The sequence below is a fragment of the Engystomops pustulosus genome, chromosome 9, assembly GCF_040894005.1.
Source record: "Engystomops pustulosus chromosome 9, aEngPut4.maternal, whole genome shotgun sequence".
In the NCBI taxonomy this organism is placed as follows: Eukaryota; Metazoa; Chordata; class Amphibia; order Anura; family Leptodactylidae; genus Engystomops; species Engystomops pustulosus.
The window spans coordinates 98,470,841-98,494,986 of record NC_092419.1 but is presented as its reverse complement, the minus strand read 5'-3'; the positions used below and the strand labels follow the sequence as shown (position 1 = coordinate 98,494,986).

Sequence of the window (24,146 nt, the reverse complement as noted above, 5' to 3'; positions counted from 1 at the left end):
TACTAGTCATAAGAGGACATTCTCCACCACTACTAGTCATAAGAGGACATTCTCCACCACTACTAGTCATAAGAGGACATTCTCCACCACTACTAGTCATAAGAGGACATTCTCCACCACTACTAGTCATAAGAGGACATTCTCCACCACTACTAGTCATAAGAGGACATTCTCCACCACTACTAGCCATAAGAGGACATTCTCCACCACTACTAGTCATAGGAGGACATTCTCCACCACTACTAGTCATAAGAGGACATTCTCCACCACTACTAATCATAAGAGAGGACATTCTCCACCACTACTAGTCATAAGAGAGGACATTCTCCACCACTACTAATCTTAAGAGAGGACATTCTCCACCACTACTAGTCATAAGAGAGGACATTCTCCACCACTACTAGTCATAAGAGAGGACATTCTCCTCCACTACTAGTCATAAGAGGACATTCTCCACCACTAGTAGTCATAAGAGAGGACATTCTCCACCACTACCAGTCAAAAGAGAGGACATTCTCCACCACTACCAGTCATAAGAGAGGACATTCTCCACCACTACTAGTCATAAGAGGACATTCTCCACCACTACTAGTCATAAGAGGACATTCTCCACCACTACTAGTCATAAGAGGACATTCTCCACCACTACTAGTCATAAGAGGACATCCTCCACCACTACTAGTCATAAGAGGACATTCTCCTCCACTACTAGTCATAAGAGGACATTCTCCACCACTACTAGACATAAGAGGACATTCTCCACCACTACTAGTCATAAGAGGACATTCTCCACCACTACTAGTCATAAGAGGACATTCTCCACCACTACTAGTCATAAGAGGACATTCTCCACCACTACTAGTCATAAGAGGACATTCTCCACCACTACTAGTCATAAGAGGACATTCTCCACCACTACTAGTCATAAGAGGACATTCTCCACCACTACTAGCCATAAGAGGACATTCTCCACCACTACTAGTCATAGGAGGACATTCTCCTCCACTACTAGTCATAAGAGGACATTCTCCTCCACTACTAGTCATAAGAGGACATTCTCCACCACTACTAGTCATAAGAGGACATTCTCCACCACTACTAGTCATAAGAGGACATTCTCCACCACTACTAGTCATAAGAGGACATTCTCCACCACTACTAGCCATAAGAGGACATTCTCCACCACTACTAGTCATAGGAGGACATTCTCCTCCACTACTAGTCATAAGAGGACATTCTCCTCCACTACTAGTCATAAGAGGACATTCTCCACCACTACTAGTCATAAGAGGACATCCTCCACCACTACTAGTCATAAGAGGACATTCTCCACCACTACTAGACATAAGAGGACATTCTCCACCACTACTAGTCATAAGAGGACATTCTCCACCACTACTAGTCATAAGAGGACATTCTCCACCACTACTAGTCATAAGAGGACATTCTCCACCACTACTAGTCATAAGAGGACATTCTCCACCACTACCAGTCATAAGAGAGGACATTCTCCTCCACTACCAGTCATAAGAGAGGACATTCTCCTCCACTACTAGCCATAAGAGGACATTCTCCACCACTACTAGTCATAAGAGGACATTCTCCACCACTACTAGCCATAAGAGGACATTCTCCACCACTACCAGTCATAAGAGAGGACATTCTCCACCACTACTAGTCATAAGAGGACATTCTCCACCACTACTAGCCATAAGAGGACATTCTCCACCACTACTAGTCATAAGAGGACATTCTCCACCACTACTAGTCATAAGAGGACATTCTCCACCACTACTAGTCATAAGAGGACATTCTCCACCACTACTAGTCATAAGAGGACATTCTCCACCACTACCAGTCATAAGAGAGGACATTCTCCACCACTACTAGTCATAAGAGGACATTCTCCACCACTACTAGTCATAAGAGGACATTCTCCACCACTACTAGTCATAAGAGGACATTCTCCACCACTACTAGTCATAAGAGGACATTCTCCACCACTACTAGTCATAAGAGGACATTCTCCACCACTACTAGTCATAAGAGAGGACATTCTCCACCACTACTAGACTTAAGAGGACATTCTCCACCACTACTAGTCATAAGAGGACATTCTCCACCACTACTAGCCATAAGAGGACATTCTCCACCACTACTAGTCATAAGAGGACATTCTCCACCACTACTAGTCATAAGAGGACATTCTCCACCACTACTAGTCATAAGAGGACATTCTCCACCACTACTAGCCATAAGAGGACATTCTCCACCACTACTAGTCATAGGAGGACATTCTCCTCCACTACTAGTCATAAGAGGACATTCTCCTCCACTACTAGTCATAAGAGGACATTCTCCACCACTACTAGTCATAAGAGGACATTCTCCACCACTACTAGTCATAAGAGGACATTCTCCACCACTACCAGTCATAAGAGAGGACATCCTCCACCACTACTAGTCATAAGAGGACATTCTCCACCACTACTAGTCATAAGAGAGGACATTCTCCACCACTACTAGTCATAAGAGGACATTCTCCTCCACTACTAGTCATAAGAGGACATTCTCCTCCACTACTAGTCATAAGAGGACATTCTCCACCACTACTAGTCATAAGAGGACATTCTCCACCACTACTAGACATAAGAGAGGACATCCTCCACCACTACTAGTCATAAGAGGACATTCTCCACCACTACTAGTCATAAGAGAGGACATTCTCCACCACTACTAGTCATAGGAGGACATTCTCCTCCACTACTAGTCATAAGAGGACATTCTCCTCCACTACTAGTCATAAGAGGACATTCTCCACCACTACTAGTCATAAGAGGACATTCTCCACCACTACTAGACATAAGAGGACATTCTCCACCACTACCAGTCATAAGAGAGGACATCCTCCACCACTACTAGTCATAAGAGAGGACATTCTCCACCACTACTAATCATAAGAGAGGACATTCTCCACCACTACTAGTCATAAGAGAGGACATTCTCCACCATTACTAGTCATAAGAGGACATTCTCCACCACTACTAGTCATAAGAGAGGACATTCTCCTCCACTACTAGTCATAAGAGGACATTCTCCACCACTACTAGTCATAAGAGAGGACATTCTCCTCCACTACTAGTCATAAGAGGACATTCTCCTCCACTACTAGTCATAAGAGGACATTCTCCACCACTACTAGACATAAGAGGACATTCTCCACCACTACTAGCCATAAGAGGACATTCTCCACCACTACTAGTCATAAGAGGACATTCTCCACCACTACTAGTCATAAGAGGACATTCTCCACCACTACTAGCCATAAGAGGACATTCTCCACCACTACTAGCCATAAGAGGACATTCTCCACCACTACTAGTCATAAGAGGACATCCTCCACCACTACTAGTCATAAGAGGACATTCTCCACCACTACTAGTCATAAGAGGACATTCTCCACCACTACTAGTCATAAGAGGACATTCTCCACCACTACCAGTCAAAAGAGAGGACATTCTCCACCACTACCAGTCATAAGAGGACATTCTCCACCACTACTAGTCATAAGAGGACATTCTCCACCACTACTAGTCATAAGAGGACATTCTCCACCACTACTAGTCATAAGAGGACATTCTCCACCACTACTAATCATAAGAGAGGACATTCTCCACCACTACTAGTCATAAGAGAGGACATTCTCCACCACTACTAATCTTAAGAGAGGACATTCTCCACCACTACTAGTCATAAGAGAGGACATTCTCCACCACTACTAGTCATAAGAGAGGACATTCTCCTCCACTACTAGTCATAAGAGGACATTCTCCACCACTACTAGTCATAAGAGGACATTCTCCACCACTACTAGTCATAAGAGGACATTCTCCACCACTACTAGTCATAAGAGGACATTCTCCACCACTACTAGTCATAAGAGGACATTCTCCACCACTACTAGTCATAAGAGGACATTCTCCACCACTACTAGTCATAAGAGGACATTCTCCACCACTACTAGCCATAAGAGGACATTCTCCACCACTACTAGTCATAGGAGGACATTCTCCTCCACTACTAGTCATAAGAGGACATTCTCCTCCACTACTAGTCATAAGAGGACATTCTCCACCACTACCAGTCATAAGAGGACATTCTCCACCACTACCAGTCATAAGAGAGGACATCCTCCACCACTACTAGTCATAAGAGGACATTCTCCACCACTACTAGTCATAAGAGGACATTCTCCACCACTACCAGTCATAAGAGAGGACATTCTCCACCACTACTAGTCATAAGAGGACATCCTCCACCACTACTAGTCATAAGAGAGGACATTCTCCTCCACTACTAATCATAAGAGAGGACATTCTCCTCCACTACTAGTCATAAGAGGACATTCTCCACCACTACTAGTCATAAGAGGACATTCTCCACCACTACTAGTCATAAGAGGACATTCTCCACCACTACTAGTCATAAGAGGACATTCTCCACCACTACTAGTCATAAGAGGACATTCTCCACCACTACTAGTCATAAGAGGACATTCTCCACCACTACTAGCCATAAGAGGACATTCTCCACCACTACTAGTCATAGGAGGACATTCTCCACCACTACTAGTCATAAGAGGACATTCTCCACCACTACTAATCATAAGAGAGGACATTCTCCACCACTACTAGTCATAAGAGAGGACATTCTCCACCACTACTAATCTTAAGAGAGGACATTCTCCACCACTACTAGTCATAAGAGAGGACATTCTCCACCACTACTAGTCATAAGAGAGGACATTCTCCTCCACTACTAGTCATAAGAGGACATTCTCCACCACTAGTAGTCATAAGAGAGGACATTCTCCACCACTACCAGTCAAAAGAGAGGACATTCTCCACCACTACCAGTCATAAGAGAGGACATTCTCCACCACTACTAGTCATAAGAGGACATTCTCCACCACTACTAGTCATAAGAGGACATTCTCCACCACTACTAGTCATAAGAGGACATTCTCCACCACTACTAGTCATAAGAGGACATCCTCCACCACTACTAGTCATAAGAGGACATTCTCCTCCACTACTAGTCATAAGAGGACATTCTCCACCACTACTAGACATAAGAGGACATTCTCCACCACTACTAGTCATAAGAGGACATTCTCCACCACTACTAGTCATAAGAGGACATTCTCCACCACTACTAGTCATAAGAGGACATTCTCCACCACTACCAGTCATAAGAGGACATTCTCCACCACTACCAGTCATAAGAGAGGACATCCTCCACCACTACTAGTCATAAGAGGACATTCTCCACCACTAGTAGTCATAAGAGAGGACATTCTCCACCACTACCAGTCAAAAGAGAGGACATTCTCCACCACTACCAGTCATAAGAGAGGACATTCTCCACCACTACTAGTCATAAGAGGACATTCTCCACCACTACTAGTCATAAGAGGACATTCTCCACCACTACTAGTCATAAGAGGACATTCTCCACCACTAGTAGTCATAAGAGAGGACATTCTCCACCACTACCAGTCAAAAGAGAGGACATTCTCCACCACTACCAGTCATAAGAGAGGACATTCTCCACCACTACTAGTCATAAGAGGACATTCTCCACCACTACTAGTCATAAGAGGACATTCTCCACCACTACTAGTCATAAGAGGACATTCTCCACCACTACTAGTCATAAGAGGACATTCTCCACCACTACTAGTCATAAGAGGACATTCTCCACCACTACTAGTCATAAGAGGACATTCTCCACCACTACTAGTCATAAGAGGACATTCTCCACCACTAGTAGTCATAAGAGAGGACATTCTCCACCACTACCAGTCAAAAGAGAGGACATTCTCCACCACTACTAGCCATAAGAGGACATTCTCCACCACTACTAGCCATAAGAGGACATTCTCCACCACTACTAGTCATAAGAGGACATTCTTCACCACTACTAGTCATAAGAGGACATCCTCCACCACTACTAGTCATAAGAGGACATTCTCCACCACTACCAGTCATAAGAGAGGACATCCTCCACCACTACTAGTCATAAGAGGACATTCTCCACCACTACTAGTCATAAGAGGACATTCTCCACCACTACTAGTCATAAGAGGACATTCTCCACCACTAGTAGTCATAGGAGGACATTCTCCACCACTACTAGTCATAAGAGGACATCCTCCTCCACTACTAGACATAAGAGGACATTCTCCACCACTACTAGTCATAAGAGGACATTCTCCACCACTACTAGACATAAGAGGACATCCTCCTCCACTACTAGACATAAGAGGACATTCTCCACCACTACTAGCCATAAGAGGACATTCTCCACCACTACTAGTCATAAGAGGACATTCTTCACCACTACTAGTCATAAGAGGACATCCTCCACCACTACTAGTCATAAGAGGACATTCTCCACCACTACTAGACATAAGAGGACATTCTCCACCACTACTAGTCATAAGAGGACATTCTCCACCACTACTAGTCATAAGAGGACATTCTCCACCACTACTAGTCATAAGAGGACATTCTCCACCACTACTAGTCATAAGAGGACATTCTCCACCACTACTAGTCATAAGAGGACATTCTCCTCCACTACTAGTCATAAGAGAGGACATTCTCCTCCACTACCAGTCATAAGAGAGGACATTCTCCTCCACTACTAGCCATAAGAGGACATTCTCCACCACTACTAGTCATAAGAGGACATTCTCCACCACTACTAGTCATAAGAGAGGACATTCTCCACCACTACTAGTCATAAGAGGACATTCTCCACCACTACTAGTCATAAGAGGACATTCTCCACCACTACTAGCCATAAGAGGACATTCTCCACCACTACCAGTCATAAGAGAGGACATTCTCCACCACTACTAGTCATAAGAGGACATTCTCCACCACTACTAGCCATAAGAGGACATTCTCCACCACTACTAGTCATAAGAGGACATTCTCCACCACTACTAGTCATAAGAGGACATTCTCCACCACTACTAGTCATAAGAGGACATTCTCCACCACTACTAGTCATAAGAGGACATTCTCCACCACTACCAGTCATAAGAGAGGACATTCTCCACCACTACTAGTCATAAGAGGACATTCTCCACCACTACTAGTCATAAGAGGACATTCTCCACCACTACTAGTCATAAGAGGACATTCTCCACCACTACTAGTCATAAGAGGACATTCTCCACCACTACTAGTCATAAGAGGACATTCTCCACCACTACTAGTCATAAGAGAGGACATTCTCCACCACTACTAGACTTAAGAGGACATTCTCCACCACTACTAGTCATAAGAGGACATTCTCCACCACTACTAGCCATAAGAGGACATTCTCCACCACTACTAGTCATAAGAGGACATTCTCCACCACTACTAGTCATAAGAGGACATTCTCCACCACTACTAGTCATAAGAGGACATTCTCCACCACTACTAGCCATAAGAGGACATTCTCCACCACTACTAGTCATAGGAGGACATTCTCCACCACTACTAGTCATAAGAGAGGACATTCTCCACCACTACTAGTCATAAGAGGACATTCTCCACCACTACTAGTCATAAGAGAGGACATTCTCCACCACTACCAGTCATAAGAGAGGACATTCTCCACCACTACTAGTCATAAGAGGACATTCTCCACCACTACTAGTCATAAGAGGACATTCTCCACCACTACTAGTCATAAGAGGACATTCTCCACCACTACTAGTCATAAGAGGACATTCTCCACCACTACTAGTCATAAGAGGACATTCTCCACCACTACTAGCCATAAGAGGACATTCTCCACCACTACTAGTCATAGGAGGACATTCTCCTCCACTACTAGTCATAAGAGGACATTCTCCTCCACTACTAGTCATAAGAGGACATTCTCCACCACTACCAGTCATAAGAGGACATTCTCCACCACTACCAGTCATAAGAGAGGACATCCTCCACCACTACTAGTCATAAGAGGACATTCTCCACCACTACTAGTCATAAGAGGACATTCTCCACCACTACCAGTCATAAGAGAGGACATCCTCCACCACTACTAGTCATAAGAGGACATCCTCCACCACTACTAGTCATAAGAGAGGACATTCTCCTCCACTACTAATCATAAGAGAGGACATTCTCCTCCACTACTAGTCATAAGAGGACATTCTCCACCACTACTAGTCATAAGAGGACATTCTCCACCACTACTAGTCATAAGAGGACATTCTCCACCACTACTAGTCATAAGAGGACATTCTCCACCACTACTAGTCATAAGAGGACATTCTCCACCACTACTAGTCATAAGAGGACATTCTCCACCACTACTAGCCATAAGAGGACATTCTCCACCACTACTAGTCATAGGAGGACATTCTCCACCACTACTAGTCATAAGAGGACATTCTCCACCACTACTAATCATAAGAGAGGACATTCTCCACCACTACTAGTCATAAGAGAGGACATTCTCCACCACTACTAATCTTAAGAGAGGACATTCTCCACCACTACTAGTCATAAGAGAGGACATTCTCCACCACTACTAGTCATAAGAGAGGACATTCTCCTCCACTACTAGTCATAAGAGGACATTCTCCACCACTAGTAGTCATAAGAGAGGACATTCTCCACCACTACCAGTCAAAAGAGAGGACATTCTCCACCACTACCAGTCATAAGAGAGGACATTCTCCACCACTACTAGTCATAAGAGGACATTCTCCACCACTACTAGTCATAAGAGGACATTCTCCACCACTACTAGTCATAAGAGGACATTCTCCACCACTACTAGTCATAAGAGGACATCCTCCACCACTACTAGTCATAAGAGGACATTCTCCTCCACTACTAGTCATAAGAGGACATTCTCCACCACTACTAGACATAAGAGGACATTCTCCACCACTACTAGTCATAAGAGGACATTCTCCACCACTACTAGTCATAAGAGGACATTCTCCACCACTACTAGTCATAAGAGGACATTCTCCACCACTACTAGTCATAAGAGGACATTCTCCACCACTACTAGTCATAAGAGGACATTCTCCACCACTACTAGTCATAAGAGGACATTCTCCACCACTACTAGCCATAAGAGGACATTCTCCACCACTACTAGTCATAGGAGGACATTCTCCTCCACTACTAGTCATAAGAGGACATTCTCCTCCACTACTAGTCATAAGAGGACATTCTCCACCACTACTAGTCATAAGAGGACATTCTCCACCACTACTAGTCATAAGAGGACATTCTCCACCACTACTAGTCATAAGAGGACATTCTCCACCACTACTAGCCATAAGAGGACATTCTCCACCACTACTAGTCATAGGAGGACATTCTCCTCCACTACTAGTCATAAGAGGACATTCTCCTCCACTACTAGTCATAAGAGGACATTCTCCACCACTACTAGTCATAAGAGGACATCCTCCACCACTACTAGTCATAAGAGGACATTCTCCACCACTACTAGACATAAGAGGACATTCTCCACCACTACTAGTCATAAGAGGACATTCTCCACCACTACTAGTCATAAGAGGACATTCTCCACCACTACTAGTCATAAGAGGACATTCTCCACCACTACTAGTCATAAGAGGACATTCTCCACCACTACCAGTCATAAGAGAGGACATTCTCCTCCACTACCAGTCATAAGAGAGGACATTCTCCTCCACTACTAGCCATAAGAGGACATTCTCCACCACTACTAGTCATAAGAGGACATTCTCCACCACTACTAGCCATAAGAGGACATTCTCCACCACTACCAGTCATAAGAGAGGACATTCTCCACCACTACTAGTCATAAGAGGACATTCTCCACCACTACTAGCCATAAGAGGACATTCTCCACCACTACTAGTCATAAGAGGACATTCTCCACCACTACTAGTCATAAGAGGACATTCTCCACCACTACTAGTCATAAGAGGACATTCTCCACCACTACTAGTCATAAGAGGACATTCTCCACCACTACCAGTCATAAGAGAGGACATTCTCCACCACTACTAGTCATAAGAGGACATTCTCCACCACTACTAGTCATAAGAGGACATTCTCCACCACTACTAGTCATAAGAGGACATTCTCCACCACTACTAGTCATAAGAGGACATTCTCCACCACTACTAGTCATAAGAGGACATTCTCCACCACTACTAGTCATAAGAGAGGACATTCTCCACCACTACTAGACTTAAGAGGACATTCTCCACCACTACTAGTCATAAGAGGACATTCTCCACCACTACTAGCCATAAGAGGACATTCTCCACCACTACTAGTCATAAGAGGACATTCTCCACCACTACTAGTCATAAGAGGACATTCTCCACCACTACTAGTCATAAGAGGACATTCTCCACCACTACTAGCCATAAGAGGACATTCTCCACCACTACTAGTCATAGGAGGACATTCTCCTCCACTACTAGTCATAAGAGGACATTCTCCTCCACTACTAGTCATAAGAGGACATTCTCCACCACTACTAGTCATAAGAGGACATTCTCCACCACTACTAGTCATAAGAGGACATTCTCCACCACTACCAGTCATAAGAGAGGACATCCTCCACCACTACTAGTCATAAGAGGACATTCTCCACCACTACTAGTCATAAGAGAGGACATTCTCCACCACTACTAGTCATAAGAGGACATTCTCCTCCACTACTAGTCATAAGAGGACATTCTCCTCCACTACTAGTCATAAGAGGACATTCTCCACCACTACTAGTCATAAGAGGACATTCTCCACCACTACTAGACATAAGAGAGGACATCCTCCACCACTACTAGTCATAAGAGGACATTCTCCACCACTACTAGTCATAAGAGAGGACATTCTCCACCACTACTAGTCATAGGAGGACATTCTCCTCCACTACTAGTCATAAGAGGACATTCTCCTCCACTACTAGTCATAAGAGGACATTCTCCACCACTACTAGTCATAAGAGGACATTCTCCACCACTACTAGACATAAGAGGACATTCTCCACCACTACCAGTCATAAGAGAGGACATCCTCCACCACTACTAGTCATAAGAGAGGACATTCTCCACCACTACTAATCATAAGAGAGGACATTCTCCACCACTACTAGTCATAAGAGAGGACATTCTCCACCATTACTAGTCATAAGAGGACATTCTCCACCACTACTAGTCATAAGAGAGGACATTCTCCTCCACTACTAGTCATAAGAGGACATTCTCCACCACTACTAGTCATAAGAGAGGACATTCTCCTCCACTACTAGTCATAAGAGGACATTCTCCTCCACTACTAGTCATAAGAGGACATTCTCCACCACTACTAGACATAAGAGGACATTCTCCACCACTACTAGCCATAAGAGGACATTCTCCACCACTACTAGTCATAAGAGGACATTCTCCACCACTACTAGTCATAAGAGGACATTCTCCACCACTACTAGCCATAAGAGGACATTCTCCACCACTACTAGCCATAAGAGGACATTCTCCACCACTACTAGCCATAAGAGGACATCCTCCACCACTACTAGTCATAAGAGGACATTCTCCACCACTACTAGTCATAAGAGGACATTCTCCACCACTACCAGTCAAAAGAGAGGACATTCTCCACCACTACCAGTCATAAGAGGACATTCTCCACCACTACTAGTCATAAGAGGACATTCTCCACCACTACTAGTCATAAGAGGACATTCTCCACCACTACTAGTCATAAGAGGACATTCTCCACCACTACTAATCATAAGAGAGGACATTCTCCACCACTACTAGTCATAAGAGAGGACATTCTCCACCACTACTAATCTTAAGAGAGGACATTCTCCACCACTACTAGTCATAAGAGAGGACATTCTCCACCACTACTAGTCATAAGAGAGGACATTCTCCTCCACTACTAGTCATAAGAGGACATTCTCCACCACTACTAGTCATAAGAGGACATTCTCCACCACTACTAGTCATAAGAGGACATTCTCCACCACTACTAGTCATAAGAGGACATTCTCCACCACTACTAGTCATAAGAGGACATTCTCCACCACTACTAGTCATAAGAGGACATTCTCCACCACTACTAGTCATAAGAGGACATTCTCCACCACTACTAGCCATAAGAGGACATTCTCCACCACTACTAGTCATAGGAGGACATTCTCCTCCACTACTAGTCATAAGAGGACATTCTCCTCCACTACTAGTCATAAGAGGACATTCTCCACCACTACCAGTCATAAGAGGACATTCTCCACCACTACCAGTCATAAGAGAGGACATCCTCCACCACTACTAGTCATAAGAGGACATTCTCCACCACTACTAGTCATAAGAGGACATTCTCCACCACTACCAGTCATAAGAGAGGACATCCTCCACCACTACTAGTCATAAGAGGACATCCTCCACCACTACTAGTCATAAGAGAGGACATTCTCCTCCACTACTAATCATAAGAGAGGACATTCTCCTCCACTACTAGTCATAAGAGGACATTCTCCACCACTACTAGTCATAAGAGGACATTCTCCACCACTACTAGTCATAAGAGAACATTCTCCACCACTACTAGCCATAAGAGGACATTCTCCACCACTACTAGTCATAAGAGGACATTCTCCACCACTACTAGTCATAAGAGGACATCCTCCACCACTACTAGTCATAAGAGAGGACATTCTCCTCCACTACTAATCATAAGAGAGGACATTCTCCTCCACTACTAGTCATAAGAGGACATTCTCCACCACTACTAGTCATAAGAGGACATTCTCCACCACTACCAGTCATAAGAGAGGACATCCTCCACCACTACTAGTCATAAGAGGACATTCTCCACCACTACTAGTCATAAGAGGACATCCTCCACCACTACTAGTCATAAGAGAGGACATTCTCCTCCACTACTAATCATAAGAGAGGACATTCTCCTCCACTACTAGTCATAAGAGGACATCCTCCACCACTACTAGACATAAGAGGACATTCTCCACCACTACTAGTCATAAGAGGACATTCTCCACCACTACTAGACATAAGAGGACATTCTCCACCACTACTAGTCATAAGAGAGGACATTCTCCTCTCCAATCTGCCCAAAACATAATCCATTATAAGACTCTTGCATTGTCTGCTACTAACTTCAAGCTGTAACTCTCGGTTTTTCATGAGTGCGCTGTTTCTCTCGTCGCTCTGTCGGGCGTACTTCATAGCCAGGTCATAGTTCTCGTCCTTGCACTTCTTGAGATCTTTGTTTAAGTTGTCTACGTCCTCTTTCATCTTGAGGACCCTCTCCTGATGTTTCTTCAGCTCGCTGTCCTTGACCAGCATTTGCCGAATGACGTCATCCTTCTCCTGGACCACAGCATGTAAATCTCTGTATCTCAGCCTCTCTTCCTGAATAGTCTGCTGAAGTTTTAACATTTCGTTCATGAGGAGCTGGGTCAGGCTGGATTCTCCTGCCGATTCTACACAAGAGACAGAAATAAACAGTGTGGTGGTTGTCTAAACCCTGCCATGCACATTTCTTCATTTTTGCACGGATGTATTGTGTAGTGCCAAGTCTTTCTATTTTTAGTCAATGACTTTAAGGTTTTTAATAATTTGTGTGTCATACAGAATTGTATCTAGGTCAAGTGATGCCAGCTGGCCGCAACCCAGACGTCATGCGTATAATTATATGCCAGATATAAGTATTACCACATTACCATAAGTACATACTTTTTGGCTGTTCTGCCCACAACTGCTTATGTATCACTTATGTTTGGAGAAATCCATTCATATAAATAAGAGCTGTGATGTGAAAGGTGATGGGGCATGTACAGGGTGTGGTACTTCAGGGTGTGCCGAGTGGGAGCAGTAATCGTAGATGTAGCAGTGCCGGATACTGGGAATACAAAGAAAATAAGCAAGCAGGGACATGATAAGTATTACCTATGATCATGGAAAAGACACGCGAGGGCTCCTTTCCAGTGACCTTCATGTACAAATGTGGGTAGTACAGCTCCAAACTTTCCAGGAAAGCAATGTATCCTTTACATCCAGTCTTCTGAAGAATATCAAGCAACATACCTGTATGGGGGAAACACGGAGATTGTCAGTACAGAGATTGACACCACCATTAATGAGTGTTGTCTCAAAGCTGGATACTAGCTGCTATGCTGTCTTCCACATACTACACGTGGGATGAAGATGCTAATCTGCTCCACTCAATTGGGAAATGATTCACATGAATAAAACACTTGGGGTGAGATAGAAACTTCCTATTGCCTTCAGCAGATTCTCTCTGCTATTTCACTCACTCCTACCCCTCCCCTGTCCATATACTTCTGATTCATCTTTCAATCCAGTGCATATTACTCAAGCAAGGCAGATATATCAGCGATTCCAGAGTGCCAGGTTAGGAGAGGGAAAGAATAAAGTCTGATAAAACTTTTGACCAAACTTTATGTCCAACGTTTTCATTACAGCAGGTCCTGGCTATGGAAGTTTCAAGTTTTGCCAGCCGGCTAGTCACAGGCAGAGAAGTGAGGAGTCATTATGTGCAATGCACATGTGCCCATGGTGTGTCATGATCGTGCTACCACTTCCTCTATGGGTGCCAGTGCCAAACATAGGAGGGTGAGGTTATGGTGAGGTTAGATATGTCTTGAAGGTGAACTCACCCACTTTCCTCTTGCGGATGACGAGGCTGGGGTCATTGAACACTTTCTCTTCATCATCGCTGTTGAGAACACGGCACTGGCGGAGGTATGGAGTTATCCGGTTCGGATCTATGATGGAGATCAGCTTCACCCGGAAACTATCCAGTTTATTCCAACACTCCTCATCCTCATCTTCAGACATGATGGAAAGATGTCAGAAGCACAGACCCTACAGAGAGTAAAACAGTGATGCTAATGATAGGTAATCGATCATCAACATTTACGCATTTATGAATACTTTTAATACATACTCCAAAGCTCCCCCTAGTGTTTGCTCCTAGCACCCAGTATCCTACATTTAAAGTGGTTGATACTAGTACCTATCCAAAGGATAAGACCTTACATGTAAGATAGTGGGGAACCAGCGGGTGATTTCGAGTACGAGGGGGGGGGGGGGCTATTCCCCTAAATGAATAGCACTAGTTAGATATAGAAACTGTACACATTTGAAGACTTCTGCAAAATAAAATGTACAATGCAGAACTGGAGAAGGCTTTCTGGACATTTACTGTAGCAAAATCTGCACATTCAGCAAATAAAGCTTATTCAGCTATATTTATCGGAAATTAGGCCTCATTTCCTCATTCGGGACAGTGCAACAGAGAACATGATGCAGAGTCAGGCTGAGGATTATTTTATCAGGGCATGTGGACAATATAGCGGGGGTACCTGTACAATGAAGAGAGACATGGACCTTACAGTAAATGCAGGTCGTGCCTAAATACATTGGGGCACATTTACTTACCCGTCCACTGGAGTTCACAGAAAGTGCATTGTTCTACGATAATGCACTGTGCCGCAATTCACTAAGATCGTGCGCCCGATATCCTGCATGTGTCGCTTCCCCGCTCAGGTCCGCCGGAGTTCACCTTTTTCTTCCTGGTGCATGCAAGTGCATTGTCTTGCGACACAATTTGAAAGTCAAATCCTGAGCTCAGTCCAAATCAGTCAGAACGCCCGGTGGCCACGTCCCTGATTTGTGTCACATGAAAGCTGGCGCAGCCACGCCACAATCCGATCACGTGCGACACGATCCCAGTGCAGACACCTGTTAAATACCTGTCCAAGCCACACAATCCCCGAAAACAGTGAACAGTTCGTCAAAAGTGCAATCCGCGACCCTTACTAAATAAGCCTCATGGTCTCTGATGCCTTAATGCATATGTAGTCTAGTATTTAACTACATGTATGTACATTTTGCCTTAACGCCTGTAAAACATTACTTTATATGAGAAGTCACTTTGCAGACTTTACCCGAAGATGGCAATAAAGTATTATTTTTAGAAACGAGGCGTGCAGCTTACGTCACCGCAGCAGTAAACAAAGGGTTACAGTCAAAGGGAAAGACTACAATGAACCCAGACAGAAATATTGGATTGCCGCAGTTATGTCTCGGGCAGATATGTCAATGACACGTGTTCATCTGATTTGACACACAGAGACATAAACGTGCTTCCCCCTGTCTTACCCTGTTACCCTGTCCGGTAACAGATGATCCACCACTCTGCACAATATACACTATGTAATGACATATAGGAAGCTTTCTGGTCATACATACAGGTTATTATGGGTGATGACTATAATTGCACCCAGTATTGCACAGTGCGGTTATGTCCTGCACAATTTCACATGACAATTGCTCAATGGCAGACCGGTGCCCAACCCCAGGCAACTGGGAAGAGAAAGGATCCGCTGCACAATCACATAACCATAGATTTAATTATGTGTTTGAAATTTCTCTATACCAGGTAGGGAATACCAAATATATAGGGTGGAAGGACTTCGTTCTGGACCCTCAAATCTTGTCCAGAGGGAGGGATAGTTGCAAAGAGCATCTCTTCCTCTGTTGGATCTGTTTTGTAGTACATTGGGTCTTATTTACTAAGGGTCCATGGGACCCCGATTCCATCGGGTTTCACGAATATTTCCAATGTGTGCCAAATTGCCCCGGGTTTTTGGCGCATGCGATCGGATTGTGGCGCATTCCGCAGATACGCGAGAAATCAGGGGGCGTGGCCGTCGAAAAACCCGACGGATTCAGACAAACCGCAGAATTTAAAAAAGAATCGTGTCGCAAGTTCGGCACTCACATACACCGGGAAGAAGAAGGTGAACTCCAGTGGACCTCGGGGCAGAAGCGACACATGCAGGAACTCAGGCGCACGATCTTAGTGAATCGCGCAGGACCCGAATCCTCGTCGGACAACGTACTGCGGGATCGCAACGGGACCGGTTAAGTAAATCTGATCCATTGTTTTGAATGGACACAGTGTAGTTTCATTCTTTTCTCCTGTGGAGGCGCTGACTCTTTGCCTGGCTTCATATAGGTCTATGGGCTGATTTCGGCACAGTTGGAATTTTTTCTCTAGCCTGCAACGTTCCTGAGCAATCAACAACATTATTTTTGACACCCAATATGGTAATTAGGCTATATACTGGCAAGTGGGCGGTCCTGGGGTGGAGCAGACAGCATGGGACAGCCCACATGACACAAGAGAATCTGTCTTATTAACGGTGCTAATTTCTTGGGAACGATGGGGGCTAGAGAAAAAATTCCAACTGTGCCAACTTCAGCGGAGGAAAGGTAAATGTCCATAATGGAATATCCACACCCTAAGCCCCTGTTCACACGACTGTGACGTGCTGTAAATTGTGTTGCTATAGCCAGCCCCTTGCATGTTTTACTTGCCTTCCTATAAAGACAAACCAAGCATTCTCAGCTCTGCTACATATCAGAATAGCAAATATGAAACTAAACGTGCTGAGGTCACGGGGAAATCAAGATAAAATGTGTAAATTCCTAGCTGTGCCTCTTTCTATTTTTACTATGTAAACATAACTTTACGTACATAGGAGAATAGTTTAACTTTACAAAGAACAAGAGAACCAAGTCCCCTGTCCCCTTGGGGTTTTGAGCTTCCTTTATAGCTGCTATTATACTTGGCAGAGATAGCGGCGGCATATAAAAGCATTGCTATGCATTCCTTTCATTACCTTTTTGCTGATACTTTACCAGGGTGTCAGTTTTCACTGCTCGCCTGGAATGCTATTCATCTGTAATTTACTATCTGTGACACATTTTTGTCCAAAAATGCAAACCTGTAGCGGATAAAACCAAAATATAAAGAGGGATCCTCTTTTGTGGGTCCCTCTGAAATATGTTGTGAATTGGGAAATCGATGCATATATATGGGTGACCCTATCTGTGCCCAGAAACAGAGTAGCATTACGCATTGGTCATACAGATGTAGCAGAGCTGAAATTGGCATTCAGATCCTAAATCAGAATTATGTGAGTAGGTAAAGCCGTGGTGCTATTAAACATAGCATATTGTACGCATGCCAGATGACAAACTCAGCTCTACTGCATCTCAGCATCAGGTATGGTGTAGGCTGCTGTCTGCACAGCTGTAATCCTCCGGGTAGGATGAAATCAGCTGGAAACTCACCTTAGTGCACTTGTTTCAGGGGCCAGCGCTCATCTAAGCGTCCGGTCTTGATCCATACGAGAGTAGAGCACGGCACTGAGGTGCAGAGGTTACAGACGGGGCTGTCGCAGGGAGGAGCGCTCTCACATCCACTTCCTTGTAGGCGGAAACATTCCAGCGTCATCCATCCTAGTTCCTCAAAAAGAAACAACAAATCATAAAAACAGGCAACAATAAGTGAATGTTCACACGGAGCAGATTTGCTGCACAATTTTTCACAAGGAACGAAGAAATATAGCAAGGGAGATCACTGAAGAATTTTACGGAAATATTTTGTATCCTAAAAATAATAATAATTCCTTTATTTATATAGCGCACACAGATTACGCAGCGCTGCACAGAACTTGCCACATCAGTCCCTGTCCCCAATGGGGCTCACAATCTCATCATCCTACCAGTATGATTTGGAGTGTGGGAGGAAACTGGAGGACCCGGAGGAAACCCACACAAACACAGAGAGAACATACAAACTCTTTGCAGATGTTGACCCTGGGATTCATATAGCAGTAAGGTTCTACAATACGTGTGGTAAGATGCATAAAGTGTGACCGGAGATTAGATGCTCATGACGTGTCTCTCCCCAAGCTATGTGAGACCTCCGATCTACAACCCTTGAGGAGCCCTCAGGATACAAGTTATAGGGAAAGGAAGAAGTTTTGAATATATCCTGTGATGGACAATACCTTGTCTACTTTGTGTGGCAGGTTTTGGTTGACCTGGTCTGTCCATGAATCATATTGAATGGCCAGCATGTAATACCACATCTAGCCTGCGGTGGTCACTGCAGGGAAATCAAATGACCATATGTATGGATCACCTCCGATCACCGGAGATCAATGTAGCTGGACCTACAGCTGATTTTAATTTTTTTTTATTTTTAGTGCCTGATTAATTGATAACCATTGCTACGTGGGTTTTCTAACCCCCTTCATGTCCTGTTAGTAGGATGGGCTGGATGGCGGAAATATGTAGCAATTCAGTTTATTACACTCTATATATATACGACCTTTGTAATCCCGGCTTTATGTCAATAATTGAAGAAGTGTTTGTGCAGTGCTAGTGCCTGAAGTATAAGGCGACACTTCTGCTGTACTGTAGTCACAAAAATTAGAGTATTTTAGGTATCACTGGGTTCCCCAGCCACCAGTTATGGGTCCAATATGAAAATACTGCAAAAAGTCAAAACATTTACACATAACATATTAGTAAGGGTTGAGGTCCCCCTATAGACAAGTTTCATCCATTGGCCATTGAACCTCCCTCTGACTTCAGTAAGAGATGTGTAATACTCCAGGTCTCCTGTGGGGGCAGTACAGGGGAATTGAACACTTGCAGACAGTTTGTTCCACAGATTACTGACAATCGCTGGGGGTCTCATCCAAGGTAACACAGGGGCAGGAGTATAACATTTAGCATTTTTCGGGTGAGCCTTCTTCAAAACTCTCTGTGCTTTTGTGACTCATAGAACATGACTGCTTTTCCATCTGTTACCATGGGTAAGTCTTATGGCCACAGTGATTAATCCAACATGACCTGAGGAGGACATGGGTGGTCCTGGTTCCTCCTTCTTCTTCCTGATTTTATGGTTATAGTTTATCATGACTCCGGATGACTCATAAATGTCTAATTATTCCCTGGTGATTAGTAATAACCCCCCACACTTTGCTGACCTTGCCTGTTGTGTTGGCTTCACCTGCCGCAAATATGTCAACAAATGTAGGACTTCTTCTACTGTTCCTCATGGTTACATCAGGCAAAGGCGCTGAAGCTTAGTGGTTACATCCTCCAGATGTATAACTCCCCAAATGTCCAGGATTTGGTGGGACAGTCACAGATTTTGGGGTTTGTCCTGCTGTCTAAGGGTTCATTCAGACGGCCGCCTGGGGTGGGCGGCATACATGCGGCCACGAATCGTCCCCACAGACAGCAATGGCCATGCTCTATCTTTTCCCGAGTGTGCGGCCACGCGCCGCCGTTTCTTGTACCCTTAGGGTGGTGGCACACGTGGCATTTTTAGGCATGCGTTTTTCTTACGGACTGAAAACGCACACAACTAAAAACGGGTTTAAAACGCAACGTGTGAACGCGCCCTTAGGCAGGAGCAGGAATGTTCCTCTGGACACAGATTAGAGTTGTAATGATGATGAAGGGAGCAATCGCCTCTCCACATCATCATAGTGTGGATATCACAATGTAAGGGGAGGAGGAGAGGGGCCACAGTGTGAGAGGGAGGAGGAGAGGGGCCACAGTGTGAGAGGGAGGAGGAGAGGGGCCACAGTGTGAGAGGGAGAAGAGGGGCCACAGTGTGAGAGGGAGGAGGAGAGGGGCCACAGTGTGAGAGGGAGGAGGAGAGGGGCCACAAGGTGAGAGGGAAGAGGAGAGGGGCCACAAGGTGAGAGGGAAGAGGAGAGGGGCCACAGTGTGAGAGGGAGGAGGAGAGGGGACAAAGTGTGAGAGGGAGGAGGAGAGGGGTCACAGTGTGAGAGGGAGGAGAAGAGGGGCCACAGTGTGAGAGGGAGGAGAAGAGGGGCCACAGTGTGAGAGGGAGGAGAAGAGGAGCCACAATGTAAGGGGAGGAGGAGAGGGGCCACAGTGTGAGAGGGAGGAGGAGAGGGGCCACAGTGTGAGAGGGAGGAGAAGAGGAGCCACAATGTAAGGGGAGGAGGAGAGGGGCCACAGTGTGAGAGGGAGGAGAAGAGGGGCCACAGTGTGAGAGGGAGGAGGAGAGGGGCCACAGTGTGAGAGGGAGCATGACGGGGCCACGGCAGTAAACTGCGCGGGAACACCTGGCCAATCAGCGTGGTAATGGGCGTGGCTTAGGCTTTACACATTTCACGCGGGAGGCATGTAGGTGGCGCTGTATCTCCCAGCTATCCCCGGGCTGTGCTGTACACGCCTCGCAATGTTACATGGGTTTTCTCGCTGTTTCGTTTTGCTCCTCCCACACACGCACGCGAGTCTGGGGCACACGCTCATGACGTCATGTAAGGTCCTTGAGCCCACCCGGAAGTGGCTTGTACAGATGGTGCGGCGCACGGTCGCTGGTCTGTACCGCCAGGATGGAGGAATCTACACCGAACCCGGTGAATCCGGAGACGCCTTTCTTCTGCCACCTGTGCAGCGTGTACTGCGCCTCAGCGCTCAACCTCCAGAGCCACTTCTTGGGCAACAAACACCGAGCGACAGAGGAGTCTCTGCGGACCCCTAAACCCAGCGCCGAGGAGGAGGAGCAGGACGAGGAGAAGCCCGAGGACGAGAAGCCCCTGGTGACATTACAGGAGCACATCGATACCTGCAAGGACTCGGAACCGGCCGTGGGCCTGGAGTACATCTACCAGTACCGCAGGCGCGGCTATTACACGTACGAGTGCAAACTGTGCGACTGCAAGGCAGGACTCACCCACATGTTCATGCACATAGTGGGGGCCAAGCACAGGATTTATTATCTAGGCAAACATCACCCTTCCCTTGGCATTTCTGGCCCATATATAATGAGAGGACCAAAAAAGCTTAAAAAACTCAGGGACATTTGTCTTAAAGTGGAAAAAGAATTTGGAAGACAAAAAATAAATGAGGAAAAACCTCACGGACCCTTTGACCCAACAAGTGTCTTCTATGTCCCGGACACGGAGACGGAACAGTTGGACTTCACCTGCGATGATTACTTCAGCGCAAGCGACAACCCTGAACCCGAACACCTTGTCACGTTCCTGGAATTAAAGGCGGCACATTTAGCGAATCCTGAGCCCGCGACATCTAGCGTGGAAAGTACCGAACCCAAAGTGCCGGAACCGCCGGTGGTGGTTGTACCCGAGCCAGAGTTCAAAAGCAACCAGGACTTATTAGAGTTCTTAGACCATTTCCGAATCGTACAAATCCCAGATGCTAAATTCGTCATAACGGTGGTGGAGATGCTGTCGCTTGCTTTACTGCGGTTTAAAAGAATGTCCAAGGAAAAGGACGCCAAAAATAAACTGGATTCTAAATCAAATGCAGCTTCAGAATGCAGGAACAAGAAGCAGGATTTGGTGTCAGCCGAAGAGGCAACAACGGAGAAGCAGGATTCGGCACTCTGCGCTTTGCCGTCCCATCCCGACAAAAACATTGGCACACAGAAGCAGGATTCAACGCCGTCTGCTGTGCCGGCGAATCCCAGCAAAGACAGCGGAACAGAGAAGCAGAATTCGGCACCCTCCACTGCGTGGGTCCATATCAGCAGGGAGCCAAAAATAGACAAGCAAGCTTTAGCTGCCTCTGCTGTGCTGTTCCATCCCAACCAAGAGAAGAAAATTGAAAAGAGGGATTCGGTGCCCTCCGCTGTTCCAATCAATACCAACAAAGAGACTAGAACAGGGAGGCGAGACATGGCACCCCCCACTGTTCAATTGCGGCCCAACCAAGAGACTAGAACACAGAGGGGAGATATGGCGCCCCCCACCATGCCGTTGCATCTCAACCAAGAGACTAAAACAGGGAGGCGGGATATGGCGCCCCCCTCTGTGCCGTTGCATCCCAACCAAGAGACTAAAACAGGGAGGTGGGATATGGCGCTCCCCGCTGTGCCACTGCAGCCCAACCAGGAGGCTAGAACAGGGAGGCGGGATATGGTGCCCTCCACTGTGCCTTTCCAGCCCAACCAAGAGACTAGAACAGAGAGACGGGATATGGTGCCCCCCGCTGTGCCTTTGCGGCCCAATCAAGAGACTAGAACAGGGAGGGGAGATATGGCGCCCCCCACAGTGCCAAGGCATCCCAACCATGAGACTAAAACAGGGAGGCGGGATTTGGGGCCCCCTGCTGTGCCGTTGCATCCCAACCAAGAGACTAGAACAGGGAGGGGACATATGGCGCCCCCCACAGTGCCAAGGCATCCCAACCAAGAGACTAAAACGGGGAGGCGAGATATGGCGCCCCCCATTGTGCCGTTGCATCCCAACCAAGAAAAGTGGGATACAACACCCTCTGCTATGCCATACAATCCCAACAGAGAGTTGAGAACAGAGAAGCAGGATTCAGCACCCTCAGCTGTGTCTTCCTATCGCAACCCAGAGACAAGAAAAGAGACATGGGATTCGGCACCTTCTGCTTTACCATTCCATCCCCAAAGAGAGAGGAGATTGGAAAAACGGGATTCAGCACCCTCTGCAGTGCCGTTCCATCCTAACACAGATATAAGAACAGAGAAGCGGGATTCGGTCTCCTACCCTTTGCCGTCCTATCGCTACCCAGAGGCAAAACCAGAAACCTGGGATTCAACACCACCTGCTGGCTCGTTCCATACCAATAGGGAGATGAGAATGGAGAAGCAGGATTCAGCTCCCTCCTCTGTGCAGTCCCATCCCAGTAGAGAGACAAGAGATATGTGGGATTCGGCACCCTCCTCTGTGTCGTTCCATCCCAACAGAGATGTAAGAACAGAGAAGCGGGATTCAGCACCCTATGCTGTGCCGTCCTATCACAACTCGGAGATGAGAACAGAGACCTGGGATTCGGCACCCTCGGCTGGACCACACCATCCCAACAGAGAGATGAGAATGGAGAAGCGGGATTCAGCACCCTCCTCTGTGCCGTTCCATCCCAGTCACGAGACAAGAACAGAGGTGTGGGATTCGGCACCCTCCGCTGCGCCGTTCCTTCCCAACCGAGATACAAGAATGGAGAAGCAGGTCTACCCAAATACTTCACAGAATTATCCACAATCCAACACTGGATCAAGGTTACAAGTTCCATTTGCATCGAACAATTCACAAGCGCCTTCCGCGCCGCAGCCAACCAGAGGGACTCCTGCTGCTCCGCCCAGATTTTCTGCACCGCCCCTTTTCCCTATAGCAAAGAACGACATTATGAATAAATTCTTTGAAAGCCTCAAAACTATGGA

At 46.0% G+C, this 24,146-nt stretch overlaps 1 protein-coding gene across 5 annotated transcripts in view; it reads right to left on the bottom strand.

Annotated features, from left to right (window-relative positions):
- The window catches only part of CARD9 (caspase recruitment domain family member 9), a 50,559-nt gene extending 29,524 nt beyond the window's left edge, over positions 1-21,035 (bottom strand). Inside the window, exons 1-5 of one of the 5 annotated variants that reach the window (XM_072124445.1) lie at positions 18,230-21,035; positions 17,776-17,880; positions 14,743-14,950; positions 14,012-14,149; positions 13,220-13,545 (exon numbers count right to left, since the gene is read on the bottom strand). In XM_072124445.1, the coding sequence (XP_071980546.1) occupies positions 13,220-13,545; positions 14,012-14,149; positions 14,743-14,923 (645 nt within the window). In that variant the 5' untranslated portion in view covers positions 14,924-14,950; positions 17,776-17,880; positions 18,230-21,035. The remainder of the gene's footprint in view (positions 1-13,219; positions 13,546-14,011; positions 14,150-14,742; positions 14,951-17,775; positions 17,881-18,229) is intronic. The other 4 variants (XM_072124442.1, XM_072124443.1, XM_072124444.1 and 1 more) reach the window with 4 other exon arrangements.
- Positions 21,036-24,146: the final 3,111 nt, after the last annotated feature.